General features: G+C 45.1%; 1 protein-coding gene across 5 annotated transcripts in view; it reads right to left on the reverse strand.

Annotated features, from left to right (window-relative positions):
* EFCAB6 (EF-hand calcium binding domain 6) overlaps nt 1–27,748 on the reverse strand; it is a 381,524-nt gene that overhangs the window by 72,361 nt on the left and 281,415 nt on the right. For all 5 annotated transcript variants that reach the window (XM_049884609.1, XM_049884607.1, XM_049884608.1 and 2 more), the window contains 2 exons: nt 16,305–16,500; nt 13,075–13,266 (listed from right to left, as the gene is read on the reverse strand). In XM_049884609.1, the coding sequence (XP_049740566.1) occupies nt 13,075–13,266; nt 16,305–16,500 (388 nt within the window). The remainder of the gene's footprint in view (nt 1–13,074; nt 13,267–16,304; nt 16,501–27,748) is intronic.

Genomic DNA, 27,748 nt, shown 5'->3' on the forward strand with positions numbered 1-27,748 from the left:
ACACAGTGGCACCGGAAGTCACAATTTCAGGTTTTTCAGTGGCCATTCCCTCCTGGACTCTCGTACCACGAGAGGATTCTTCGCGGGCAATGAACGATGGCAAGGAAAGGCCATAAACCAAGTCAACCTTCAATTCAATTCAGCAGATGCTTGCTGAGTACCAGGCCCAGCGGTTCTGGGGCCACCCTTCACCAGCACCTCCTTCTCCATGGCACTGGGCTGATCAGATCCTCATAGTCACCTTAGAGGCAGCCAGGGTGCACCCTGTTTTATGGAGGAAGTAAGCGAGGCAAGGCTCCCAGCAGTCAGGGCTTGCCCATGCTCCCCAGCCTGCTCCCCACAAGCTAATAATGGAGCTCATGATGGCCTGATTCCAGAGCCCACACTCTTGGGATTCTATCATGATTCCTGCCACTGTCCGCGGGGACGAGAACGCAGGAGCCCACTGAGAGCAGCATAGATATTCACTAAGGGCCTACTGTGTGCCAGGGACTGTTCTAGGCACTGGGACTCAGGCATGAACGAGAGGCCAAATGCTGCCCTAGACAAGCTGACGTCTGACACCAATCGAGGCCAGCAAGGCTATGAAGCAGACCCACCCTTGCACCCCTGCCCCTCAGCCTGCCTCAGACCCCTTCCCATCGGGCCTCATGACCACTGCCCTCAATCTCTCCCCCTCACCTCGCCCAAGCTCTAGACGTTCCCAAAGTGTGGTGCTTTCTCCAACCTCTGGGTCTCCAAACTTGCTGTTCCCTACACAGAGGACGCTTGTCAGGGGCCTATCTATGGAAAATAGCACCTGTGGCAATTAGTGTTAGACTGCTGAATAATGTCTCACAGCCGGTGACGGAAACTGCAATGGCCAATGGAAACTGCTTGTTAGCGCCCCCAAGCAGTTCCCAGGGCACGCATCCTACCTGCCATACCTTAGTTACGTCTCTGCACCCCATCTCCCAACACCTGCCTGGGGCTTCTCCGGCGCATCCCGTCAGACTCAGCGCCAGGGCGCACAGAGCCGTTCTGCCCTTCCTGTGCCCTGACATGCGAGTCAGGGCCACCGCCTCCTCCCCTGGGTCACACAGCTCAGCAAGCACAGAGGATCTACCCTGAGACCTTTGCAAACACCCCAATTCACGAATCCTTCCATAGCATGAAATTGCCATAAGGTGCAGAGAAATACAGGGAAATATGTTTGAGCACCTCCTCGTTCCTTTATGATTCAATAAACTCATGGCTAAAGTCATTTATGAAACGATTAAAACAAATTCTTCCACCCAAATACATTCCACACCATATAATCACTTCATTACTAAACATTAAACATGCACTCACGGAAGTAGAATAGGATAAAAAATAATGAAGCCGACATTTGGTGTTTGCGGCGCTAGTTACCACGCAAAGCTCTTTCCGAGTTAGCTCACTTAATACTACAGCAATCCTGAGGCGGACCCTGTTCTCGCTTACTGGGGAGAAGCTGAGAGCATGGCCCTTGCATGGGTTTCCTAGGGCTTCTGTAACTAAGCACCACAAGCTGGTGGTTTAAAATAACAGAAATCCATTCTCAGAATTCTGGAGGTCAGATGTCCAACGTCAAGGTGTTGGCAGGGCCACACTCCCCCGAGGTCTCTAGGGGAGGATCCTACCGCGTGTCTTCCAGCCAGAACATGAGTAGCAATACTAAAATTTAGATTTCTAGGTATACTGCTGTCGTTAGGTGCTGCTGAGTTGGTTCTGACTCACACTGACCCTGGATGTGCCACAGAGCAAAACGCTGCCTGGTCCCGCGCCATCCTCACAATCGTTGTTATGCTTGAGCCCCCTGCCGCAGCCACTGTGTCAATCCATCTCACTGAGGGTCTTCCTCTTTTTCCCTGACCCTCCACTTTACCAAGCATGATGTCCTTCTTCAGGGACTGGTCCCTCCTGATAACATGTCCTTGCTTCCAAGAAGCACTCTGACTATACTTCTTTCAAGACAGATTTGTTCATTCTTCTGGTAGTCCACGGGATAGTCAACATTCTCCACCAACACCATAATTCAAAGGCATCAATTCTTCTTTGGTCTTCCTTACTCACTGCCCAGTTTTTGCATGAGTATACTTCTTCCAAGACAGACTTGCTCGTTTGTCTGGCAGCCCATGGTATATTCAATAGATATTCATAGGTATTACCCACTGCTGTGGAGTCGATTCTGACTGGTAGCGACCCTACAGGACAGAGTAGAACTGCCCCACAGAGTTTCCAAGGAGCACTGGGTGGATTCGAACCGCTGACCTTTTGGTTAGCAGCTGTAGCACTTAACCACTACTCCACCAGTGTTTCCATCCATAGGTATATGACAGTCCAAATGCTGGTGTCACCTGTTTTTTGGATTGTCTTTGCAAGATTTATTTGGGACAATGGGAATTCTTGGTTGGCTTCTGGCTTCCATGGGGCAGCTCAAACCTGGGGCTTAAGTGATCCAAAAATGGCTCAGGAGGGACCACATGAACGGGGCTGTGGCTGACAATACTTCTTTTCCCTTAGCCTAGGCACGATGGGCCCAGTGACTCCCCGCTCCTGCCTGCCACTGAGGCCACCCTGAGCATACAAGTAGTCCTAAGTCCCCCTATGACTGCTACCTCCTCGGCGCTCCACCAGACAACAGGTAGGAGGAGCTGCATTGGCAAGCGGAAAGTGAGTGAAATTGAGAAGAAACATTTAAAAGCCCTGAAATGATATTCGGAGGACTCAGACTTTCTTGCCATCAGAGCAAGGGTAAATAACAACAATGATGTGTCTTAATAATTTACTGAGTTTATTTCAAATCATGCTAGAGTCCTTTCCTGAAAAGGAAACATGTCCCATTCTTTATCACACTCATTAAAAATACATGGACACCATTTTATTTGCAATAAAAAGAAAGATAAATCGAAGAAATACTGGTGGCAACGAATATAAATATGATGTTCATAAACGATGACAAATGTTTTGATGTGCTTCGCTGTCTCCAGTTGAAAACTACAATCTTAAATTCTCTCTTGGAAAGAAAGAGTCATCTTCAAGTTATTTAACATCTGATGGAATGACTTTAAAAGATCACATGTTGCAAGCACCAAGCAAGGGAAGATCTCATTGGCTCTCAGCTTGCTAGAATGTGACAAAAGAATTACTCTGTGTTCAATAAGGATGTGTTTTGTTTAAAAAAAATTCCATTATTTCCATGCTAATAAAGAGATTTTATATGGGTTTCCACTATGCCTTAAAAAAATTCTATTTATGCTCTGAGTGTTATTATTATATTCACGGAAGATACTGAAACTGTACTTTAGGGCCTAAAAGAAACGTTAAACAGGAAGGATTTTCTAAAAACAAGGTGATACTCTCTACTTTGCGCACAGCATCTTGAATGTAGGATGCCTTTCCAGAAGTGAAAAAGAGATATTTGCTGAGGACAGAAATTTGCGTGATGTTTCCACCCAGTCTGTAGGCAGTCTGTGGGAATCTTATGGAAAAGACATTGGTGCTTTGTTGGGTCCTTGTCCTCCTGCTTTTTACCAAGGTAGTATTTCAGTCTAAACACTTTGTTCCTCTTCTTTGTCATGCGGGTTAGTGTTCTCATCGTCCATCAAGGTGGGATAGGTTCCAGGTGGCGCGAGACAAATTCCTGGTGACGTAGTGGTTAAGGGCTATGGCTGCTAACCAAAAGGCCAGCAGTTCAAATCCACAAGGCGCTCCTCGGAAACTCTATGGGGCAGTTCTACTCTGTCCTATAGGGTTGCTGTAAGTCGGAATCGACTAGACGACAATGGATTGATAGTCGACGCAGTCACCTTCGTCTTCCCACTCGCTGCCCGCTTGCCTCTACACTGATTGGATTGTTCTCAAATGCAAGTGTGCACAAGAGTGACCGTGATGCCCACTACCCCTGCAGAGACGTTGATTCTGCGCGTGGTGTAGGGACAGCCGATCTGTACTGGCTGGTGGCCCATGGCCCACACTTTGAGAATTTCTATCTAACTTTGTTGTTGTCAGCTGCCGAGTCAGCCTCTGACTCATGGCGACCCCACCCACAACACAACGAAACACTGCCCGGCCCCGCGCCATTCCCATGATCGGTTGCACATCGGACTGCTGTGATCCATTGTTTTCATGGGCTGATTTTCAGAAGTAGATCACTGGGCCTTTCTCCCTGGTCTGTCTTAGTCTAGAAGCTCCACTGAAACCTGTCCGGCATCACAGCAACACGCAAGCCTCCAGTGACAAATGGGTGGTGGCCGTGCTTGAGGTGCACTGGCCGGGAATCGAACCCTGGTCTCCTGCATGGAAGGTGGGAAGTCTATCACTGAACCACCATGCCCCTGTTATCTGACTTCACTTGGGCTGGGTGAAGCAGCAGGAGGAACAAGGAGGGGACAAATCGTCACAGCAAAGCCACCTCCCAGGGACCTGGAAATGCTGCGACACCTGCTCTGGAAAGAGCTGGGATCATCTTCTCACGTCATGCGTGACAGCCCGTGAGACGTTAAGACCAGTAAAAGTTCATGAGGACAGACTTAGCGGTAGGTCTAGTATGAGACACGGATCCTGAGTAAGTGTAAACCTGTCATCTGCGCCCTCTGTGGACTTTTTGAAAATATGTATTTTATTTGTTGTTGTTGTTGTTGTTGAGAACATAGACAGCAGAACATGCTCCAATTCGACCATTTCTCCATGTACAATTCAGTGACACTGACTATATTCTTTGAGTTGTCAACCATTCTCAGCCTCCTTTTCTGAGTTGTTCCTCCCCCATTAACATAAACTCACTGCCCCCTAAGTTGCCCATCTAATCTTTCGAATTGCAGTTGGCAATCTGATCCCACACAGATAGACTCAAGGCCTCAAGCCCGTCTCCACGGCAGTTCCAGGTTCTCCTTTTCCAGGGGTGGCTTTGGTTTGCCAGGGATTATTCACAGTGCGCTTCCCAGGCGGGAGGAGGTGCGGGCTGCCTTAATTACATTTTGGTAATCTCCTTTTAATGACTTGCCTCCTGCACATCCCCTAGAGGAAAAGGATGGCTAGTGCCTACCATACTTAATGAGCTGGAGGATGGTTTGTTAACTATTCCTATTGTTTGTTACTTCCTTTTCCTTCTATTAAAAACAGAACAAAACCTGGGACGAAGCTTCAGGCGTCTTCGGAGGCCCTTGTGTTCTCCTCCCACGGAGCAGACTGGCCACCTCCTTGCAGAGTCATCGGTGGTGCTCTGTGGTTCACAGGAAGCCACCTGAGCTCTGTGGCAGAGGACACGGACCTTGCAGTGACCTCCTCCCCAGTGGCAGATGAAGCAGACAACACGCCCCGGCATCCTCCGTCAGCACCGCCACCTGGGCTGCTGGGGTCGCCCACATCAAGGTCTCACTCACACCTCCAGGCCCAAGACGTGCTCCAAGAAGCCCCTCGCTCAACGTGTCCTCCTGCTAACACGTCTTTTCTTCTTTTATTTTTTTTTTAACCTCCACTCAAGTATTAGCTTCTCGGCAGGGTCTTCCCACATTCCATAGACCAACTTCTTGTTGGTGTTGGGAGCTGTTGAGCTGATTTTCAACTGGTAGTGACCCCATGTGACAGAGTAGAGCTGCCCCATGGGGTTTTCTTGGCTGTAACCTTTACGGGAACAGACCTCTAGGCCTTTATTCCGCTGAGCCGCTGGGTGGGTTCCAGCCACCAACCTTTCAGTTAGCAGCTGAGTGCTTAACTGTTGTGCCACCTGGACTCCTTCAGGCCAACTTAGGAGGCGATTTAATTTGATTCAAAGAGCATTTACTGACGCTGACTGCGCCCTGGGTGTCCAGCCCAGCCCCGTCCAGCCCACTGCCATGGCCTGTCATTGGGCACATTTCTCATCGTCACTCAGCTGGCAATGACTCCTCAAACCTTCTCACAAGAGTGTTCAGCAAAGTGCCTGAGCTGCAAGGCGGCTGTGAGGAGGAGACCAGGGAGAACTGATGTCAGGGAAAGCAATAAGGAAATACTGAAAGCTTTGGAAATGCCCACACTCTTGGTCTGGCAGTTCCAGAGAGCCAGCAGAGACACATACACAGTGACTGGTGAGCAAGGACGGCAGGGACAGCACGCAGTCAGGAGGGAGCCGTGCAACCAGACCGTGAGGCTTGGCTTGGGTCCTCCACTCGCGGCCTCTGTGTGACTTGGGCATAGAGCTGCTGTGAGGACTAGAATGGGATCAGACACGTAAAAGCGTTAGAACTCTTTGGCACATATTTCTAAGTTCTCAGTAAGGTAAGCTATCATCATTATAGGAAACCCTGGTGGCGTAGTGGTTAAGAGCTACAGCTGCTAACCAAAAAGTTGGCAGTTCAAATCTACCAGGCGCTCCTTGGAAACCCTATGGGGCAGTATCATCATTGTAAGGAGCCTTGGTGGCACAATGGTTAAGCACTCACTGCTAGCCTGTCCAGATGTGAACCGACCCAGCAGCTCTGCAAGAGAAAGACAAGGCGTAAAGATCACAGCCTTAAAAACCCCACGAGGCAGTTTTACTTTGAATCTACTTGACCGCACCAAACAACAATTGTTGTTGTTGTATAGGGTCTCTATGAGTCGGAATCGACTCAACAGCAACGGGCTTGGTTGGTTTGGTTGTTGTTGTTGCTGTTAGGTGCCCTCAAGTCAGTTCTGACTCATAGCAACCCTACGTACAACAGGAAGAAATGCTGCCTGGTCCTGCACCAGCCTCACAATCCTTGCTATGCTCGACCCCATTATTGCAGCCACTGTGTCAATCCATCTCATTGAGGGTCTTCTTCTTTTTCGCCGACCCTCTACTAGCATGATGTCCTTCCCCAGGGACTGGTTCCTCCTGATAACATGTCCAATGTATGTAAGATGAAGTCTCCCCATCCTCACTTCTAAGGAGCATTCTGGCTGTACTTCTTCCAAGACAGATTTGTTCATTCTGCTGGAAGTCCATGGTATAGTCAATATTCTTTGCCAACACCCTAATTCAAAGGCATCAAGTCTTCTTCCATTTTCCTTATTCATTGCCCAGCTTTCACATGCATATGAGGTGATTGAAAACACCACTGCTTGGGTTTTAACACTCCAGAGAGGTCTCTTGCAGCAGATTTGCCCCATGCAACGCGTCTTTTGGTTTCTTGACTGCTACTTCCATGGGTGTTGATTGTGAATCCACATAAAATTAAATCCTTGACAGTTTCGATCTTTTCTCCATTTATCATGATGTTGCTTATTGGTCCAGTTGTGAGGATTTTTGTTTTCTTTATGAAACAAAAGGCTGTGGTCTTTGATTTTCATCAGTAAGTGCTTCAAGTTCTCTTCACTTCCAGCAAGCAAGGTTGTGTCATCTGCATAACCCAGGTTGTTAATGAGTCTTCCTCCAGCCCTGATGCCCCATTCTTCTTCATATAGTCCAGTTTCTCGGATTATTTGCTCAGCATAGAGATTGAATAGGTATGGTGAAAGAATACAACCCTGACGTACACCTTTCCTGATTTTAAATCACACAGTATCTCCTTGTTTTGTTCGAACGACTGTCTCTTGGTCTATATACAGGTTTCTCATGAGTACAATTAAGTGTTCTGGAATTCCCTTTCCTCACAATGTTATCCATAATTTGTTATGATCCACACAGTCGAATGCCTTTGCATAGTCAATAAAATCATCATTATAATGCAGAATATTGGAAACCACCTAAAGGTCCAACAATAGAGAAGAGGTTAGATGAATTCCGGTGATGCCTGCCCCAGCAGCCCTTCTATTCCCATACTCGTCCCCATTCCATCAGCACAAGCTCAGACACCTGGTCCTTCCTGCTGTGCAGTCTCTCACCTAGAACAGGTAAGTCATCACCATAGAGTCTGTCCACTCCACTTTAAACGCTTCCCCACTCTCAAGCTGCTTCTCATCAGTTCCCTCCCTGGCCACCATGCTGGTCCCTGCTCTGGCCCTCGGCTCCACAGTCCCTTCCCACCCAGCAGCACAATGAACCTGCTAAAATGTAAGGGCCCCTTTGTGCCTCATCCTCTCTTGCCTCCCCTGTGTCACCCAGAGGCAAAGCCAAAGTCTTTAAGCCACTTCCAAGAGTCCATTCCCCTGCCCCGCCCTCCCTGACTGGGTCCCCTATGTTCCACACTCAGACCAGAGATGCACTCCCCCACATCCCTGTCTGTGACTACCCCTCCCAAAGACACCACTCAGCTCACTCCCTCGCCTCCATGGGGGACTCTGCCCAAATGTCACCTCCTCAGAGAGGCCCTCCCTGACTGCCCCCTCGTGCCCCACAGCACTCACCAGAGTCTGACATAGGATATATTTATCATCTACAATCTATGTTCCCTTGCTAGAACGGAAGCTCCCGGAAGGGGGAGACTAAGCCCAGCAGCACCCAGCTCAATGCAAAGGGCCACACAAGCACTTGTTGATAGAAAGAGTGGATGTCTCTATTCGGCAGAGCTGGACACAAGCAAGGAACCCACGTTTTGGAGAAAACGACAAGGTAGATGCCATGAGAGCCTGGCAAGTGGAGGGCAGCTTGCAGAAGAAGACTGGAGGGGACCCCAGAGGAGGAAGCGGCTGGGGGCAGATGGGAAAGCCAAGTCCTCATCTGCACGTAAGCAGGTAGGTGAGCAACACTGACGGCTGGTATTTAAGAAGGGGAAGGTGTCTTACTCAGGGATAAGGAGGCATACAGCTGAAGGCCAGTAAGCAACATCATGATAAACACAAAAGACTGAAGCTGTCAAGGATTTCATTTTACTTGGCTCCACAATTAATGCCCGTGGAAACAGCAGTCAAGAAATCAAATAATGTATTGCATTGGGCAAAACTTTTGCAAAGACCTCTTTAAAGTGTTAAAAAAAAAAAAAAAAGATGTCTCTTTGAGGACTAAGGCTTGTCTGACCCAAGCCATGGTGTGTTCAGTCACCAGATATGCACGTAAAAGCTGGGCACTGAGTAAGGTGGACAGAAGAAGAACTGACACCTCTGAATTGTGGTGTTGGTGAAGAATGTCGAATACACCACGGACTGCCAGAAGAAAGAACAAGTCTGTCTTGGAAGAAGTACAGCCAGAACGCTCCTTAGAAGCAAGGATGGCGAGACTGCGTTTCACATACTTGGGACATGCTGTCAGAAGGGATCAGTCCCTGGAGAAGGACATCACGCTTAGTAAAGTAGAGGGAGGGTCACTGAAAAAGAGGCAGACCCTCAACCAGACGGACTGACACAGTGGCTGCAACAATGGGCTCAAACATAGCAATGATTGTGAAGATGGCACAGGACTGGGCAGTGTTTCGTTCTGTCGTGCATAGGGTCACTATAACAACAACAACAACAACATAGCTGCAGAACCAGAGGAAAAGAGGAAAGTGGTTGCTTTTGGGGAGCGGGACTGGAGGAAAAGAGAGGTGATCGAGGGATCTCTGTTTGTAAACATTTTGCCACAATTCGGCTTTATTTCTAGAGGACATATATACTACTTTGACACAAATAGAACGTGTTTGCTCAAAAAGAGATTTGTACGAGCCCAGGAATTCTCCAACAACCTTCAAATCCAACGGCATCTACAGACTGTCCTCAGCCCCTCCCCAAAGGACATTTGTATAGAAAAAAGAATTGGAGGGAAATAAGCCAAAATGTTAATTAACACTGTCCCTACAGGTGATTCAGCGTCACAATTTTTAGTATATTCCAAACCACGTGTAATGCGCATATGCAACTTCTACAAACATTAGTGTAAAGCAGATGAAATCATCAATAGTCAATAATAGGGCAATGTCATAGGATTCAACCCAACAGAAGAAAAAATTAAAAAAAATAACAATACAAGGGGCTGCTTTCAAGATCAATAAAATTATTCCTATCCTTTGAGCACAGTTACTTATCTCTTGCAATCTCTCCTAAAGAAAGAACCCAAAATGTGGATACAGGTTTACACACAGAGCGTTCACTGCAGAGTAAATCGCATTGACAAACGCTGGGGGGAAAAAGCCAAATTCTTAAAATTAATGGAGTCAACAGCAGGTTACACAGACGTTTGAACTCAGGTTTGGAAAACCTTTAGGTGACATGGCCTGATTTAATGTTAACTGAAAAAAAGCAAGATACAGGATTGTATCTTGATTCAAGATACAATGCTAGAGATACACTGTTATGTACACTATGTAAAAAAAAAAGGCATTAAAACTAGGAGAAAATATCTCCAAGGCAGTGCGGTATAGATAAAGAACAAACTCGAAAGGTGAACCCACCTAACTTGCCTCTCCTTGCTGGGAGGCTTGGCAGTCACCTGACCTCTTGGAGCCTGTTTCATCTGGGATGAGAATGAACACCTTCCTCTGGGAGGGTAACAGCTAAGGAGAAAATGCCTGCGGAGGCCAGGAGCTCAGGAGGTGCTCACTAAACACAGCGTTCCTGTCATCGGATCATCTCTTCGTCATGCGGCTTAGATTATTGTTTTCTTGTTTGTGTTTTCCTGAAATTTCCAACTTTCCCACAATGAAGACGCACTCTTTTTAAAATCAGAAAAAGTATAAGCATTAAAAATAGTGGGAGCCGCCAGAGACACAATGAAAAGACAAGTCACAGGCCAGGAGAAGTTTGCAACTCCCACGACCAACCGTGGACTGGCGTGGCTTTGGGCAACTCGCAGACTACAGAGCCACAACGGTCTACTAACAATCTGACTGCTACCGAGGTGAGCAGCTGTGGCCCGTTGGGAGCTCGCACGCACCACAAGTGTGAGTGTGCGCTGGTCCACCCACTTTGGAGAAAGCTTGGGTAGTATCTGGGGAGGCTGAAATGAGCCCTGGTGGTGCAGTGGTTAAGCACTTGGCTGCTAACTGAAAGGTGGTGGTTTGAACCCACCAGCTGCTCCTAGGGAGAAAGATCTGCTTCCATAAAGATTTTGGCCTTGGAAACTCAATGGGGCAGTTCTACTCCATCCTAGAGAGTTGCTGTGAGTCTGAATCAGCTTGATGGCAACAGGTTTTTTTGGGGTGGGAGGGGGTTCAATATGCATCTGCCCTCTGACTCTGGAATTCCATAAAGAGTAGCTCCTGAGTGCAGGAGCCATGTGCAGGGAGGGGTCCCCTCCCGATTGGTTTGTGATGGAGAAAACTGCGAACAACCTAAACGTTCACCAGCAGGAGGTGGATAACCAAATGGTGGTGTTCAATAGAATATGTTCATTTAACAGACTCTTTTTATAGCAGCTTATGTGAGTGAACTAAAGCCAGTATTAACACGGATAAATCTTAAATACATAATGTAGGGTAAGGACAACATTCAATATAGCACCATTTATATCAAGTTGTAAAATATGCAACATAAGAGTCTATATTGTTTACAAACGTCCATCTAAATGGCAGGAGAAGGAGCCCCGGTGGCGCAGTGGTTAAGCGCTGGACTGCTAACTGAAAGGCTGGCAGTTTGAACCCACCAGCTGCTCCACGGGAGAAAGATGTGGCAGTCTGCTCCGGTAGAGATTACAGCCTTGGAAACCCTATGAAGCAGTTTTACTCTGTCCCGTAGGGTCGCTATAAGTTGGAATCAATTAAATGGCAATGGGTTAAATGGCAAGATGAAAAAAGTCATAACCCCAGAGGAGGCCACACAGCATGGGGTCCAGGAGCCTGAATCGGGAGCCAGACCTCCTGGGTTTGCAAACCTACCTGCCACTCAGCAGCTGAGTGGCTGTGGGCAGGTTACCTAACGTCTCTGCGCCTCTGTGTGCTCATCTACGAGGGCACCGACCGAACCACAGGGCCAGCCGAGCTCCTAGGTCTGCTGTCGTCAGTTGCTCTTGCGTCGTTTCTGACTCCTGGCCACCCCAGACCCCAGACCTGAACAGCCCCGAACAGGGTTTTCAAGGCTGGGACCTTTCGAAAGCAGATTGTCAGACCTGTCTTCTGAGGCACCTCTGGGTGGGTTCGAACTGCCAACCTTTCGACTAGTAGCCGAGTGCTTAACTGTTTGTGCCGCCCAGGGGCTCCTGAGTTCACAGAGACGAAGGTCTAAGGCCAGGGCTTGGCACACAGAAAGGACTACGGAGCGTGCGCTCTTCTTCTCCTCCCGACCAGCCTCAGAACCTTGAAAACGTTCCTGCCGTTCGCCCTAGTAATTCCACGTCTAAGACTTTATGCTATGTAAATCAACAAAGCTATGCGAACTTGTTAGGTGCCATGGGGCCGGCTCCGATTCACAGCGACCCTGTGTATGACAGAAGGAAACACTGCCCGCAGGAAGCGCGAACTTAGGAGGTTCCTTATAGCGTCACACAGAAACGCTTGCAACAGGGCCTGCGTCCACCCATGGTGGGGGGTTAAATCCAGACTCGTGCAAGTCTGTGGTGATTTAGCTGTTGCCTTATTTTTGAATTTTCCACGAGTTTATCTTCGTCTCCCCTCCACGAAGGCAGTGAGCGTGGCCCTGGTGCGTCCTCTCGCTCAGCTCAGTGCCCTGCACGGAGTGGTGGTCAGAGAAGCAGAGGCGGCTGGACCTAGACTGTCACTGTTGATAATGATGTTGGTCCATGTGCATTACGAGATCGAGGAACAACCTAAGAATAAACAACCTGTGCAGCCAGACAGACTGTCTTAGGGAGGAACGAGACATCCAGCCTCCTCCAGGAAGTCCTCCCTGACTTCCTCCAGGGCCCTTCCTCCTGCTGAACATGCCTCTGCTGCCAGAGTGTACTCTCTCCACTTTTGCCTCTACCCTCTGCTTTGGACTCCTTGTACCTGATACCTGGCTCAGGGTCTGTCACATCATGGGCTGCACTTTTCTGGATGTAAGATCATCTTCTAGGATCTAGGATTCTTTAGCACGTTAAAGCAGCCAGACAAAAACAAGCCCCCAAACTTCTTTGCAATGAAAACAAAATAAATTTACAACTTTCCAATAAAGGATACATATTTACCTTCTAATACCCTATGTGGAATGTACACTAACTTTCCATTTAGAAGGAGCTCATTATAGGCGGTGACTGCCAATTTATCCATTTTTCCAAAAAAAAAATTTTTGGGGGGGTTCCTTTTTCAAAAAGAGAGGCTTATGTGTTGGAGACATCCTTACCTCCTCGAGGAAACAGTTGAAATTCTGGAGAAAATATTTCCAATTTATATAGGGGGTTAGATGAAGTCTTAATTTTCTCAAAAAATAGTGATACTGGTTATCTGACAGTTTGTAACAGAAATCCTTCAGAACTTGTCCAAATTCTGTGGCCTTCACAAACCCAGTGTCCTCCTTGTCCAATTCAGAAAAGGTCTAAAAAGAAGAAGAAGAAAGATGAACGCAGAGGCCAATGCCAAGGGAATATTTAAAAGCGATTTTCCTTTTTAAGTACCTTTTCTTACTAAATATAATTGAGATAAGCTGCATGAAAGTCCTTTGCAAATTCCGAATTACTAAATAAATGCACCGTTCTTGAAGGAGTCTCCAGTTCCAGTCACTGTGGAGTCGATTCCGACTCATGGCGACCCCTTGTGTGTCAGAGTAGAAGTAGATTGCCAGGCCTTTCTTCTGAGAAGTGTCTGGGTGGACTCGAACTGCCAGCCTTTTGGTTAACTGCTTACCACCCAGGGACTCCACTGAAGGACAAGGACACAGAAGCTCTGTACACAGGATAAGAGCTTTCGTGTTGCAGAGAAAATTCACAGTAACCTCTCCTACTTGAATACAGTGGGAGAGAAGGGTGAAGAGGCTCTGGCCCCACGACTGGCCGCAGGAGCCCATTATGTGATGTAAGCCCCAGACCCCCTCTGGTGACCACCTTTTATAGAGGAGAAGGGAGTCTCCAAGAAAGGCCTCTGGACCATTAAATTGTGGCTCCTTAAAACATCAATTACCTGTAGCAGCAGGCAGCTCCTGGCTCAGGGGGCAATCCCACAAGACATAGAGGAGGAACCTGGCTTTCTAAGGGGCTGGAGGCACAGGTCACCGGACACCCCCACCCCGACCCCAAGCATGTACACCGAGGCTGCTGGCCTTTCTGGACCGTCGACCAGAGCCTGTGTGGCCTTGTATTATGAGGGGTTGGGGAAGACTCCGCTGCCCCACGCCGGAGCTGGAGGGGCAGACAGCTTGAGCCCATGACAGTAGTCAAACTGAAAAAGTGCAAAAAATGTGCTATAAAAAGAAAGCACAGTTTTTTCCATCTGTCGAAACAAAATCATTCATTTTTATTGGACTTGGAAGTCTGTATCAAGTCTGTATCAAAGATTAAGCTCTCTTTTTAATTTTAAGTAAGAATTCCGTGTACTTGCCAGTTCCCTGAGGTTACCTGTCATTCAGGGCTAATCAGGCACACCCCCAGGGCCCATGGGGTGATGACATATCTACAACCAAGTTAACCTTAGAAGGCTCTGCAGCTCCCAGTCTTTATCCACCTCCCCTAGCGGTACCCCAAGGCCACTGTGTCAGGTGGAGAGAACCCTGGCTGGCAGGTGGGAATTGGTCTTTGGACCTTGGCTCTTTCGCCTACCACAAACCCTTAGGTTCACTGAGCTTCACCTTCTTTGCTGTAAAAAGATGGACTTAATAGCCCAAGAGGTTGTAGCAAGCTTGACTAAGTCAGCCTGAAAATGCAGCTCCCCAGACCCCTGGCACATAGCACATGTTGGCAAATATTAAGGAGAAGGGTAATAATATAAGCGACCGGTTAGCCAAGTGTCCACGTGATGCTTAACAGCCTTCAGAGGGGTCTCGGGTCCAGCAGTTTCTGGCCACAAGGGTCTGGAGTCCAGCAGTCTCGGTCATAAGGGTCTTGGGTCCAGCAGTGGCTGATCGCAAGGGTCTCGAGTCCAGGAGTCTCTGGCCACAAAGGTCTGGGGTCCTGCTATCTCCAGTCCTGAGTGTCTGGGGTCCAGCAGTCTCAGCAATAAGGATCTGGGGTCCAGCAGTCTCCAGCCACCAGGGTCTCAGGTCCAGCAGGCTCTGTCCACAGTCCTGCACTTCCCCGGGTTGGCGTGATCATCTGTGCGTAAAGCCAGCCGGCCAAGCCCCACGGCCCACGGAAGGCTCCAATGCGAAGAGGCTTTTGGTGTTGTTAGCTGCTGTTGAGCAGGTTCTCACTCATGGTGACCTCACGTATAACAGAACAAAACAGTGCCCAGTCCTGTGCCATCTTCGTGATCATCGCTATGCTGGAGTCCACTGCTTTGGCTGTTGGGCCACTCCGTCTCATCGAGGGTTTCTCTCATTTTTGTCGGCCTCCTACTTTACCAAACGAGATGTCCTTCTCTAGTGATGGGTCTTTCCTGATGACCTGTCCATACTGAGCAATATTTTGTTGTTATTCATGAGTTTTTGTTGGCTAATTTTTGGAGGTAGATTGCCAGGCCTTTCTTCCTAGTCTGTTTTAGTCTGGAAGCACCGCTAAAACCTGTCCACCATGGGTGACCCTGCCGGTATTTGAAATACTAAGTGGCACAGTTTTCAACATCACAGCAACAGGCAAACCACTGCAGTGCAACCATCTTCTGTAAAACGTTACATGAAAGTGAGGTGGTGGTGTCATTTCTGAAACAAGATGCAGGGGAGACATCTCTCCAAGGATCTGCAGAAATGTGTGCACGTCTGACTTCTTCACCGTCTTCTCCGATGTCAATCCTTAAATGTCATCAGCTGTTCTCCTCGCTGCCCTCCAGGCCCGCTTCCACACCCTGGCCCAGAGAGTCTTCCTCTCTTGCTTAAGGCCACCAACAGTTGCTTACTGCCTACGGGACCCTTCTCAAAAGTGAGAGCCATGGTTCTTCTCGAAGTTCCCAAGGACCTCTGTTTGAGAAACAGCCCATCCTGATACTGTTATGTGGCGTCACTTCAGGTTAGAAGGGGGCAAAGCCATCCTGCAAACGGACATGTCTGGCCTGCACAGTGTTTTCGAAAAATCTGAACTATGAGCTGACACTTAAAAAATCAGGAGGCTTCATAGCTTCTCATGAAAAAACAATAAGGGCCTGCGTTTCATCTCAGCAACAATTGGCCAGAGCGGAAAAGAAGTTGCCCTTCAGACAGGCCTCTGCCCTCTGGCCTGCCTTGGCCTCCTCCTGGCCCTGTTCATCGTTCACGTTATGCCTGGTCCCTTGTAGGCCTTTCAGCTTGCAATAATCCCTACCAGGTGACCCCTGGGGCCAGTGCAATTGTAAGCACAAGCTAGGGTGTTGAAATGTGAGGCACTATTACCCATGGTTTTCCAGATGGCCTGCAATGTGCTTACACTAATTTTCCTTTAGGTAATTGTGAAAATGAGGATGTAAACATCTCCACTCAGCTTTTACAGGAAAAGTGCGTTCGGTCAGCCATACCTTCCACAAAGCCTGATGGGAGGAGTCGACGACCTCCTGGACCTTCTTCAGCATCTCCTCTGGACGCAGCGCTGCAAAATTGATGGGTTTGCTCTCTTCCTTCTCAATTGTCGAAGGTCTTGCTGGCCTGCTGCCATCTACTGCTTTCAAGAAGTCAAGGTAATTGACAGAATTATCCTGCCAGCTGACTCCCCAGCTTAGGCGATGTCCCAAAAGAAAGAAAAGAATATCAATACAAAAAACTCTATTACTTATTCACTCTACAAACAGTTGCCAAACACAGGGCAGTGTGGGGGATATGAACGAGCTGAAGCCACTATTTCTTGCCCTGCAGGTGTTTACATACAAATTAGGTATCAAATTAGAGAGGGGCACACGAATACTGCAGTATAAGGAAACAAGGCAAGGGCCATAAGAGGTGAGCATGCAGGGTCACTGCTGGCTGGAGGGACCACAGTCTGCCCTGCATGAGAGGTGAGCGTGCAGGGTCACTGCTGGCTGGGGGACCACAGTCTGCCCTGCATGAGAGGTGAGCGTGCAGGGTCACTGCTGGCTGGAGGGATCACAGTCTGCCCTGCCCGAAGATCTGGAAATTGAAGGCTGGATAACAGGGCTCACAGCTTTGGGGATCACAAGGGTGGTAAGGGGCTGCCTGGTTCTATGACTGGGGCCAATGAAGGTGCTTCAGCAGGAATGTGACATGTGCAGAGCAGGAGATGCATGTGAAAGCTGGGCAATGAGTAAGGAAGACTGAAGAAGAACTGATGCCTCTGGGTTGTGGTGTTGGTAAAGAATATTGAATATACCACGGACTGCCAAAAGAACGAACAAATCTGTCTTGGAAGAAGTACAACCGGAATGCTCCTTGGAAGGAAGGATGGTGAGACTGCATCTTACATACTTTGGACATGTTGTCAGGAGGGATCAGTCCCTGGAGGACAACATGCTTGGTGAAGCAGAGGGTCAGTGAAAAAGTGGAAGATCCCCAACTAGATGGATGCACACAGTGGCTGCAATAACGGGCTCGAGCATAACAACGATTGTGAGGATGGCGCAGGACCGGGCAGTGTTTCGTTCTGTTATGCATAGTGTCGCTATGAGTTGGAACCGACTTGACAGCTCCCAACAACAACAACAAAATGGGGAGATAAATCTGGCAGCGGCATCCAAGATGGTCTGGAGGTGAGACTGGGGGCAAGGGCTGGGCAGCTCGGAAGCAAGGAGCGTGGACAGAACGCTTCTGTGGTCTTCGAAGCCTTAGTGAATAAGGGTCTGGATTTAAGAAACGGCAGCAGAATTGGAAAGGGAGGGAAACATGTCAAAGATAGCAAAAAGGATCAGTGAAACTGGGTAAAATACACACTAAATTCTTTTTAAAGAATGGTGGAAACCAAGTTGCAGAAGATATTTTTACAAAACCTATTTGGAGTCCCTGGGTGGCACGATGGGTTAAATGCTTGACAACTTTCGGAAAGTTTGGCGGTTCGAACCCACCCAGGGGTGCCTTGGAAGACAGCACTGATGATCGGTTCCAAAAGGTCACCGCCTTGGAAACCCTACGGAGCAGTCCCACTCTGCACACATGGGGTCGCCGTGAGTCAGAACCGACTCCACGGCAACTAACAATGACAAACGATATAGCTATACAGGTATCTAATAATTCCTTAAATAAAAACCCCATTGGGATATTTAACCCAGTGAGGATATATGTCCACACAGAAACAGAAACTCCTTCCGCCCCGGACCGTGACATGGAAGAAAATATTTTTACATTCTAAAAGGATATAAAAGTGAGATAAAATCCAAAACTTTTGCAAGAACGGACAGCGTATTTATTAAACACATAAAATAATTCAAAAATAAAGTTCAATTGCATTTAAAGTTCATATCTTTGTAATTTCAACACCTAGACTTTCTTTCGGCAAGATTGAGTGAAAGTGCCAAAGAAGAACAGCTTGAAAAGTTGGTGAGCCGGATGAAGATGTTTCCAGTGACTCAGATATCTGCTTCTACAGAAAACGAGCCAAGGACTGTGCTTTTCCGACCCACAGCTGCACAGCAGCCTTCCACAGCCCCCACGCCGAGCTGGCTAATATGTTAGAGACATAGAGGAAAAGGATAATCAACCCTATTTCAGCAGCAGGATAAATTGCCAACTTGGTATTAAAATTTAGTAATAAAATCAAATACATATGCTAATCTCCCCAGTATTATTTAGAAAAGTCTATTTTGGATCTAGAAAAGGAATAATCTCCATGTAATTACAAACAACAGAGATGTTCATCATCAAGAGGTCTTTGAGAAGAAACAAGCAACTGAGCAATGGATCCTTATTAAGGTTTCAATCCGTAAGAAAGTTGATCAGCCCCATTGAAAGGTGGACTACAAAAATTCCACAGCCCTTTTGTTGCTTACAAAAGTATCAAGTCTAACTACCTTTTAGCAAGATTCTCTAATAAGCATTTAGTTAGTTATTTATCTGGTGCTATTTTCCCATGATTTATTCATTGAATGCACATGAATTCTTGCTTGGCTGGAAATAAATTTAGTGAGAAGAAACTTTGTTTAAGGAAAAAGGGGCATTTGAGGAGGAAATGGCCCTCCCTTTCTCTATATGCTCAGACACACACACACACACACAGAGAGAGAGAGAGAGAAAGAGAGCCATTGGACTTCTTGCAGCTCAAATGCAATGGGGGAATGTCTTCAAAATTTTGAGGGAAAATGATTTTCTCCCTAAGACTCTACAGTCAATCAAGCTAGCTGTCTGTGTAAGGGAAAATAAAAAAATTTTCAGACAAATGAGGACTCGGAAAACTTACTTCCCATCCACCCTTTCTTAGGGAGTTACTTCGGGAAGTACTCCAGCAAAATAAGAATGTAAACTAAGAAATAATAAGGGGAATAGTAGAGATAGCTCAGGATGGTCTTGGGGTGGCAGACCTAGAACAAGAGAATGGCGGTTGGGCTCTAGGATAGAGGAAGCCAGAAGAAAAAATTCAACAGAATAGGAAGTGGGATGGAATGCTGGAGGAAATGAGGGTTGGACCATGTTGAACTTTACATAAGCCTTGTGCTCCTGAAAAACAACAGTGGTTAAAGAAATCGCCCCACCCACTGTGTTCCTGGAAACAGCTTATTGCAAAGAGCCACCCTTTCCCGTATGACTTAGATAAGATTCATAAATGGCCCCTCGGTTTACCTATCACAAGACCAGACACAGACATTGCAAATTCACATTCTTTATCTCGTAAATGATTAGTTGAACTCTCTGTACCAATCTGGACAAAATACTTGCTAGGTTTACTTGACCAAACTTCGGTTAATTTTTTTTTTTTTTTTCCTTTCCCTAAGTCCTCCAAGTCCCTCAAATCAGCCTCAGCAGGCATTGCAATGTAGGGCAACTCCTCCTTAATGGCCCCGCAGACATTTCCTGCTCAAACTGTCTGATTACACTATCCACTACCCACTCATTCCATTCCCCTGTCCTGGTTCTTTCTAGCATTGCTTACTCTTCCCTATAAAAGAAAAACCCTTTTCTGCTTCACCTTTGAGATGCTTGTGAGTCTCATGGTTGGAGCGTTTTCTATGCAGTAATTCCTTTCCCCCACTGCAATCATCTTTTCAGAGGACGTCTCTCCTTATGTAAGTACGGATTTGTTTTATTTGACAAGGTAAAATAAAGGCAAATCATTTAAGAAAAACAGAAAAGGATATAAAACTCTAGGAAACAAATACAAACCTATCCAACGAAGGCATAGTATAAATACGAAGCAAACTTGAAATGTGGTATGATTTTCGGTGACTGATGAAATCTACGAAAGAGAATCTATTTGACATTAAGGCTAGTGGCTCAAGGATAGTGCCCCTGAGAAGAAAAGCTACTTTTCATTCATTACCTGGACACCAAATAATAATTACATAGTCATAACAATGAAATGCTGTTTAATGGTTGTCAAGTTTTAGAATCAACCTATGGAGTGATGTCATGCAAGATGGCAGAGAAGGAAGTTCTAGGGGTTGTTCCTACCACCAAAACAACTATGAACTGTTAAAAAAAAAAAAAAAAGCAGCAAAGATAAACGATTTCAGAACTCTGGAACCTGACCGAACACTGAGAACAACCAGGGGAGTGCCTGATGAAGGGAGAAGCTGCTGGTCTCAGGTAAGAGAGCGGGAGGCATGAATTAGCTGCCATCATCCATCCGTTCCTCAGGCCTGCTGTGGCAATGGAGATAGCAGCCTGTGTTCCTGGAGGGGCTGGCTGGTGGTAGGAAAAGCAGTAAGGGCCTTCTCCTCAGGGAATTTGGGGCTGTGCATTTTGATTGATCTGGTGGTTCCCTGAGGGATGGCAGCAGATGCTTGCCATGGTTTTGGCTCTCTCAGGCTGCAGCAGATTCTCTGGTGGCATTTATCAGAATATTTAAGGAAATAGAAAACCAGTTTTTTTCCTTTTTGGAGCCAGACATTTAGGGAAATCTTTGTCTGATCAGTGCCGACTAGAGAGAGAACGGAACAGAAAATTTAGGGACCACACACAACGAGGAAAATGCACTTTGGAAAATAGTTTGGAAAAGTTACCAAACAGATGGCTAAAGCCCTCGACAAGCAATCAGCAATCCCTGAGGAGGGAGCAAATCTGATTTCCAGTTACCACATTATAATACGCAAAATGTCCAGTTCTCAACAAAAAAATTTACAAAGCACACAAAGAAATAGGAAAGTATGATCCATTCACAGGAAAAAAAAAAGAATTTGACAGAAATCATCCCTGAGGAAGCCCAGGCATTGGAATTCCTAGTCAAAAGCATTAAATCTACTGTCTTAAATATGCTCAATGATTTAAAGGGAACTACCAGTGAAAGACTAAAGGAATCCAAAAGAACAATCCATGAACAAATAGGGATTGCCACAGAAGAGACAAAGTATAAAAAGAAACCAAATAGAAATTCTGGGGCTGAAAAGTACAAAAGATGAAATTAAAAAATTCTTGGGGTTTTCTATTAGTCTCTTAGGGCTGCTGTAACAAAATGCCACAAAGTGGGTGGCTTTATGATCAGACAGTTATTGTCTCACAGTTCTGGACGCAATAAGTCTGAATTCGAGGTGTCAGCAAGGCTATATTCTCTCTGCAGGGGAAGATTCCTTCCTGTCTCTCTCAGCTCCTGGTAGCCCCAGGTATTCCTTGGCTTGTAGATGCATCTTCACATGGTTACTGTTCCTCCCTGTCTCTCTCACATGAACTCCAAAAGCAATTAATTATAACGACATTATTTATATTAGATTATGACTCATCCTACTTTGGTAATGATCTCATGTTGACTGATAACATCTTCCAAGACCCAATTTTCAAACAAGGTCATGTTCATAGGTACTGGGGCTTAGGAGTTAAACATATCTTTTTGGGGACACCATTCAATCTATTTCAGGTTCAGTTGCACATTTGCGTAGGTAGAGGAAAAAAATCAGTAAGTTTGAAAATAATGTAATTGAAATTATCTAATTTGAGAAGCAGAAAGAAAAAAGAATGAAGAAAAATGAACAGTGCATAAGAGACCTTGGGGACATCATCAAGCAGACCAACATATGTATTATGGGCAAGGCCAGATGAAGGCGTGTGGGAGCCCTAAACACTGATAATCTGTGGTGTCCCCTCCTCTGCTTACTCACACATCCAAATGCGATATGTGAGTTATATATATACGTGGACATATGCTTGTGTGTCTTAGCTATTTATGATGGGACTTCTTTTTAATTGTGACTGTAATATTAGTGATTGAATACAAAAGTGGCATATGCCGTTTTAGGAGAATGAGATGAACTGGATTATAAGATTTTTAGTGAGGATGTAAGGTACCAAGATTTTTACTATATACCATGTTTTCTACAAAAACCATACTAAACGTATTCTACAACAAAGAAAATGAGTCAGTGAACTTAGCTGTTTCAACGATCAATGTAAAATTCTGTTGCTCTCCCGCAATGAAAAACTGACTTCACCAATTTTGCTTTACACAGCTCATACTTCAGTTTCTATGCTTGTTTCATAGTAAATGACATAATTATAAATGAAAAGATGTCATAAAAGAAAATTTAATGTGTCCTGTCTCCCTGGCATCTATGGATCTTTGCTTTGGACAACTGGTGCCCTTATTTTGTTGATGCCCTAAGTACATGCTTATCTTGCTTACTGGGTAATCTGTCCCTGATTATGGGAGTCCCAGAAGAAGAGAGAGAGAGAGCAGGCAGAAACAACATATGAAGGAATAATGGCCAAAATTTTTCCATATTTCGTGCAAGACATGGATAAGAACACACCCAAGAAGCTCAATGAATTTTTGGGATGCAGTGAAAGCAGTACTAGGAGGGGAATTTATAGCAGCAAATGCCTGCTTTAAAAAAAGAAGATCGATCTCAAATATGTAACCTAATTGTATACCTTAAGGGACTGGAAAAAGGAGAGCAAACTAAAACCAAAGGTAGCAGAAAGAAGGAAATAACGAAGATTAGAGAGGGCGTAAACAAAATAGAGAGCAGAAAAACAAAAGAATGAACAAACCTGTTTTGGGAGAAGTACAGCCAGAATGCTCCTTAGAAGCAAGGATGGTGAGACTATGTCTCACATACTCTGGACATGTTATCAGGAGGGATCAGTCCCTGGAGAGGGGACATCATGCTTGGTAGAGAGTCAGTGAAAAAGAGGAAGACCCTCAATGAGATGGATTGACACAGTGGCTACAAGAATGGGCTCAGGAATAACAACGATTGTGAGGATGGCGCAGAACCAGGCAGTGTTTCATTCTGTTGTACATAGGGTTGCTATGAGTTGGAACCAACTTGACGGCACCTAACAAGAACAAGAGTTTGTTTTTTGGGGAGAAGATCAGCAAAATTGATAAAAGTTTAGGTAGACTGACAAAGAGAAAATGAGGGAAGACACAAATTACTAAAATCAGAAATGAAAGTGGGAACATTACTACTGATTTTATAGAAATAAAAAGTATTATAAGAAGATTCTATGAATAATTTTACACCAATAAATTTGATAACCTAGATGAAATGGACAAATTCCTAGAAACATACAAACTACCAAAAATGTCTCAAGATGAAATAGAAAATCTGAATGGACCTATGACAAGGGGATTAAATCAGTGATCAAAAACCTTCCAACAAAGAAAAGGCCAGAGCCAGACGGTTTCCTTGGTGAATTATACCAGCCATTTAAAGAAGCCCCCACAAGTCTGTCAGTTTGTTGTACTGTGGAGAGGGTTGTGTGCTGCTGTGATGCTAGAAGCTATGCTACCGGTATTCAGGTACCAGCAGGGTCACCCATGGTAGACGGATTTCAGCTGAGCTTCCAGACTAAGACAGTTTAGGAAGAAGAACCTGTCAGACTACTCCTGCAAAGCATTAGCCAGTGAAAACCTTACGAATAGCAGCGGAACATTGTCTGATACAGTGCTGGAAGATGAGCCCCTCAGGTTGGAAGGCACTCAAAAGATGACTGGGGGAGAGCTGCCTCCTCAAAGCAGAGTTGACCTTAACGACGTGGATGGAGTAAAGCTTTTGGGACCTTCATTTGCTGATGTGGCATGACTCAAAATGAGAACAGCTGCAAGCATCCATTAATAATCAGAACTTGGAATGTATCAAGTATAAATCTAGGAAAATTGGAAATTGTCAATAATGAAATGGAATGCATAAAGATTGATACCCTAGGCATTAGTGAGCTGAAATGGACTCGTATTGGCCATTTTGAATCGGACAACCATATGGTCTGCTATGCTGAGAATGACAACTTGAAGTGGAATGGTGTCGCATTCATCATCAAAAAGAACATTTCAAGATCTATCCTGAAGTACAACGCTGTCTGTGATAGGATAATATCCATACACCTACAAGGAAGCCCAGTTAATACGACTATTATTCAAATTTACCCACCAACCACTAAGGCCAAAGATGAAGAAATTGAAGATTTTTACCAACTTCTGCAGCCTGAAATTGATCAAACATGCAATCAGGATACACTGATAATTACCGGTGATTGGAATGCAAAAGCTGGAAACAAAGAAGAAGGATCAGTAGTTGGAAAATATGGCCTTGGTGATAGAAACAATGCCGGAGATTAAATGATAAAATTTTGCAAGACCAACGACGTCTTCATTGCAAATACATTTTTTCACCAACATAAACGGTGACTATACACATGGACCTCACCAGATAGAATACACAGGAATCAAATTGACTACATCTGTGGAAGGAGACAATGGGAAAGCTCAATACCATCAGTCAGAACAAGGCCAAGGGCTGCCTGTGGAACAGACCATCAATTGCTCGTATGCAAGTTCAAGCTGAAACTGAAGAAAATTAGAACAAGTCCATGAGAGACAAAGTATGATCTACCTACTCAAATATTCCACCTGAATTTAGAGAGCATCTCAAGAATAGATTTGATTCATTAAATACAAATGACCAAAGACCAGACGAGTTATGGAATGACATCAAGGACAACATACATGAAGAAAGCAAGAGGTCACTGAAAAGACAGGAAAGAAAGAAAAGACCAAAACGGATGTCACAAGAGACTCTGCAACTTGCTTTTGAACATCAAGTAGCTAAAGCAAAAGGAAAAAATGATGAAATAAAAGAACTGAACAGAAGATTTGAAAGGAAGGCTCGAGAAGACAAAGTAAAATATTATAATGACATGTGCAAAGACCTGAAGATAGAAAACCAAAAGGGAAGAACACGCTTAGCATTTCTCAAGCTGAAAGAACTGAAGAAAAAATTAAAACCTTGAGTTGCAATAGTGAAGAATTCTATGGGGAAAATATTGAACAACGCAGGAAGCATCAAAAGAAGATGGAAGGAATACACAAAGTCATTATACCAAAAAGAATTCGTCCATGTTCAACCATTTCAAGAGGTGGCATGTGATCAGGAACTGACGGTACTGAAGGAAGAAGTCCAAGCTGCTCTGAAGGCACTGGTGAAAAACAAGGCTCCAGGAATTGACAGAATACCAATTGAGATGTTTCGACAAATGGATGCAGTGCTGGAAGTGCTCACTTGTCTACGCCAAGAAATATGGAAGACAACTACCAGGCCAACCAACTAGAAGAAATTCATATTTATGCCTATTCCCAAGAAAGTTGATCAACTGAATGCAGAAATTATTGAACAATATCACTAATAGCACACGTAAGTAAAATTTTGCTGAAGATCATTCAAAAGTGGCTGCAGCAGTATATCAACAGGGAACTGCAAGAAATTCAGGCTGGATTCGGAATAGGACGTGGAACCGGGGATATCATTGCTGATGTCAGATGGATCTTGGCTGAAAGCCAAGAATACCAGAGAGATGTTTACCTGTGTTTTACTGACTATGCAAAGGCATTTGACTGTGTGGATCATAACAAATTATGGATAACACTGTGAAGAACGGGAATTCCAGAACACTTAATTGTGCTCATGAGGCAACTGCACATAGATCAAAAGGCAGTTGTGTGGACAAACAAGGGGATACTGGGTGGTTTAAAGTCAGGAAAGGTGTGCATCAGGGTTGTATCCTTTCAGCATACCTACTCAATCTGTATGCTGAACAAATAATGTGAGAAGCTGGACTATACGAAGAAGAACAGGGCATCAAGATTAGAGGAAGACTTATTAACAACCTGCTTTATGCAGATGACACAACCTTTCTTGCTGAAAGTGAAAAGGACTTGAAGCATTTATTAATGAAGATCAAAGACACAGCCTTAAGTACGGATTGCACCTCAACGTAAAGAAAACCAAAATCCGCACAACTGGACCAATAAGCAACATCACGTTCAACAGAGAAAAGATCGAAGTTGTCAAGAATTTCATTTTACTTGGATCCACAATCAATACCCACAGAAGCAGCAGTCAAGAGATCAAAAGACACACTACATTGGGCAAATCTTCTGCAAAAGACCTTTTTAAAGTATTGAAAAGCAAAGATGTCACCTTGAAAATTAAGGTGCGCCTGACCCAAGCCATAGTATTTTCTATCGCATCACATGCATGCGAAAGCTGGACAATGAATAAGGAAGACCCAAGAAGAACTGATGCCCCTGAACAGCGGTGTTCAGGAAGAATACTGAATATACCAGGGACTGCCAAAAAGAACGGACAAAACTGTCTTGGAAGAGTACAACCAGAATGCAAGGATGCAAGGATAGCAAGACTACATCTTACATACTTTGGACATGTTGTCAGGAGAGATCAGTCCCTGGAGAAGGACATAATGCTTGGTAAAGTACAGGGTCAATGAAAAAGAGGGAGACCTTCAACGAGATGTATTGACACATGGCTGCAACCATGGGTTCAAGCATAAGAACAATTGTGGGCATGGCACAGGACGGGGCACTGTTTCATTCTGTTGTACACAGGGTTGCTATGAGTCGGAACCGACTAAACGGCACCTAACAACAACAACATTTAAAGAAGAATTAACATCAAGTCTCAAGCTTTTCCAAAAAATAGAAAAGGACAGAACACTTCCTTACTCATGCTATGAGGCCAGCATTATCCTGATTTCAAAGTCTGACAGAGACACTGTATAACAAAGAAATAAACTATAGGCCAACATGCATTATGAATACAGATGCAAAAATCTTGACAAAATACTAGCAGACTTAATTCATCAGCATACACCATGATCAAATGTGATTTATCCCCAGAATACAAGAGTGATTCAACATACAAAAGCCAATCAATGTAGTACAATGTATTAATAGAATAAAGGAAAATAACCCACATGAACATCTTAATTGATGCAGAAAGAGTATTTGACAAAATCCAACACCCCTTCATGACAAAAACACTCAATAAACTAGAATAGAGGGGAACTTCCTCAACATGATAAAGGCCATATAGGAAAAATCCACAGCCAACACACTCAATGGTGAAAGACTGAAAACTTTTCCCGTAAGATCAAGAGCAAGTCAAGGATGACCACTTTGGGGCCGCTTCTACTCAACACGGTATTGGAAGTTCTAGCCAGAGCAACTGGACAAGAAAAAGAAGTAAAAGACCCAAACTGAAAAGGAGAAGTAAAACTGTCTGTTTGCAGATGTCAAGATCTTATATATAGGAAACCAAATGAATCCACGGAAAAGCTATTAGAGCTAAAAACCAAATTTAGCAAAGTTGTAGGATACAAAATCAGCACATGAAAATCTGCTGTATTTCTATAGAGAGCAATTCCAAAAGGAAATTAAGAAAAACAATTCCATTTACAAAAACGCCAAAAATAACAAAATAGGGATAAATTTAACCAACAAGGTGAAAGACTTGTACACTAAAAACGACAAAACATTGCTGAAAGAAATTAAAGAACTAATAAATGGAAACGCATCCTGTGTGCATGTGTATGGTCAACTGATTTTTTTGTGTGTGGTAAATGTAACAAAATATTTGAC

The sequence above is a fragment of the Elephas maximus genome, chromosome 4, assembly GCF_024166365.1.
Source record: "Elephas maximus indicus isolate mEleMax1 chromosome 4, mEleMax1 primary haplotype, whole genome shotgun sequence".
NCBI classification, from domain to species: Eukaryota; Metazoa; Chordata; class Mammalia; order Proboscidea; family Elephantidae; genus Elephas; species Elephas maximus.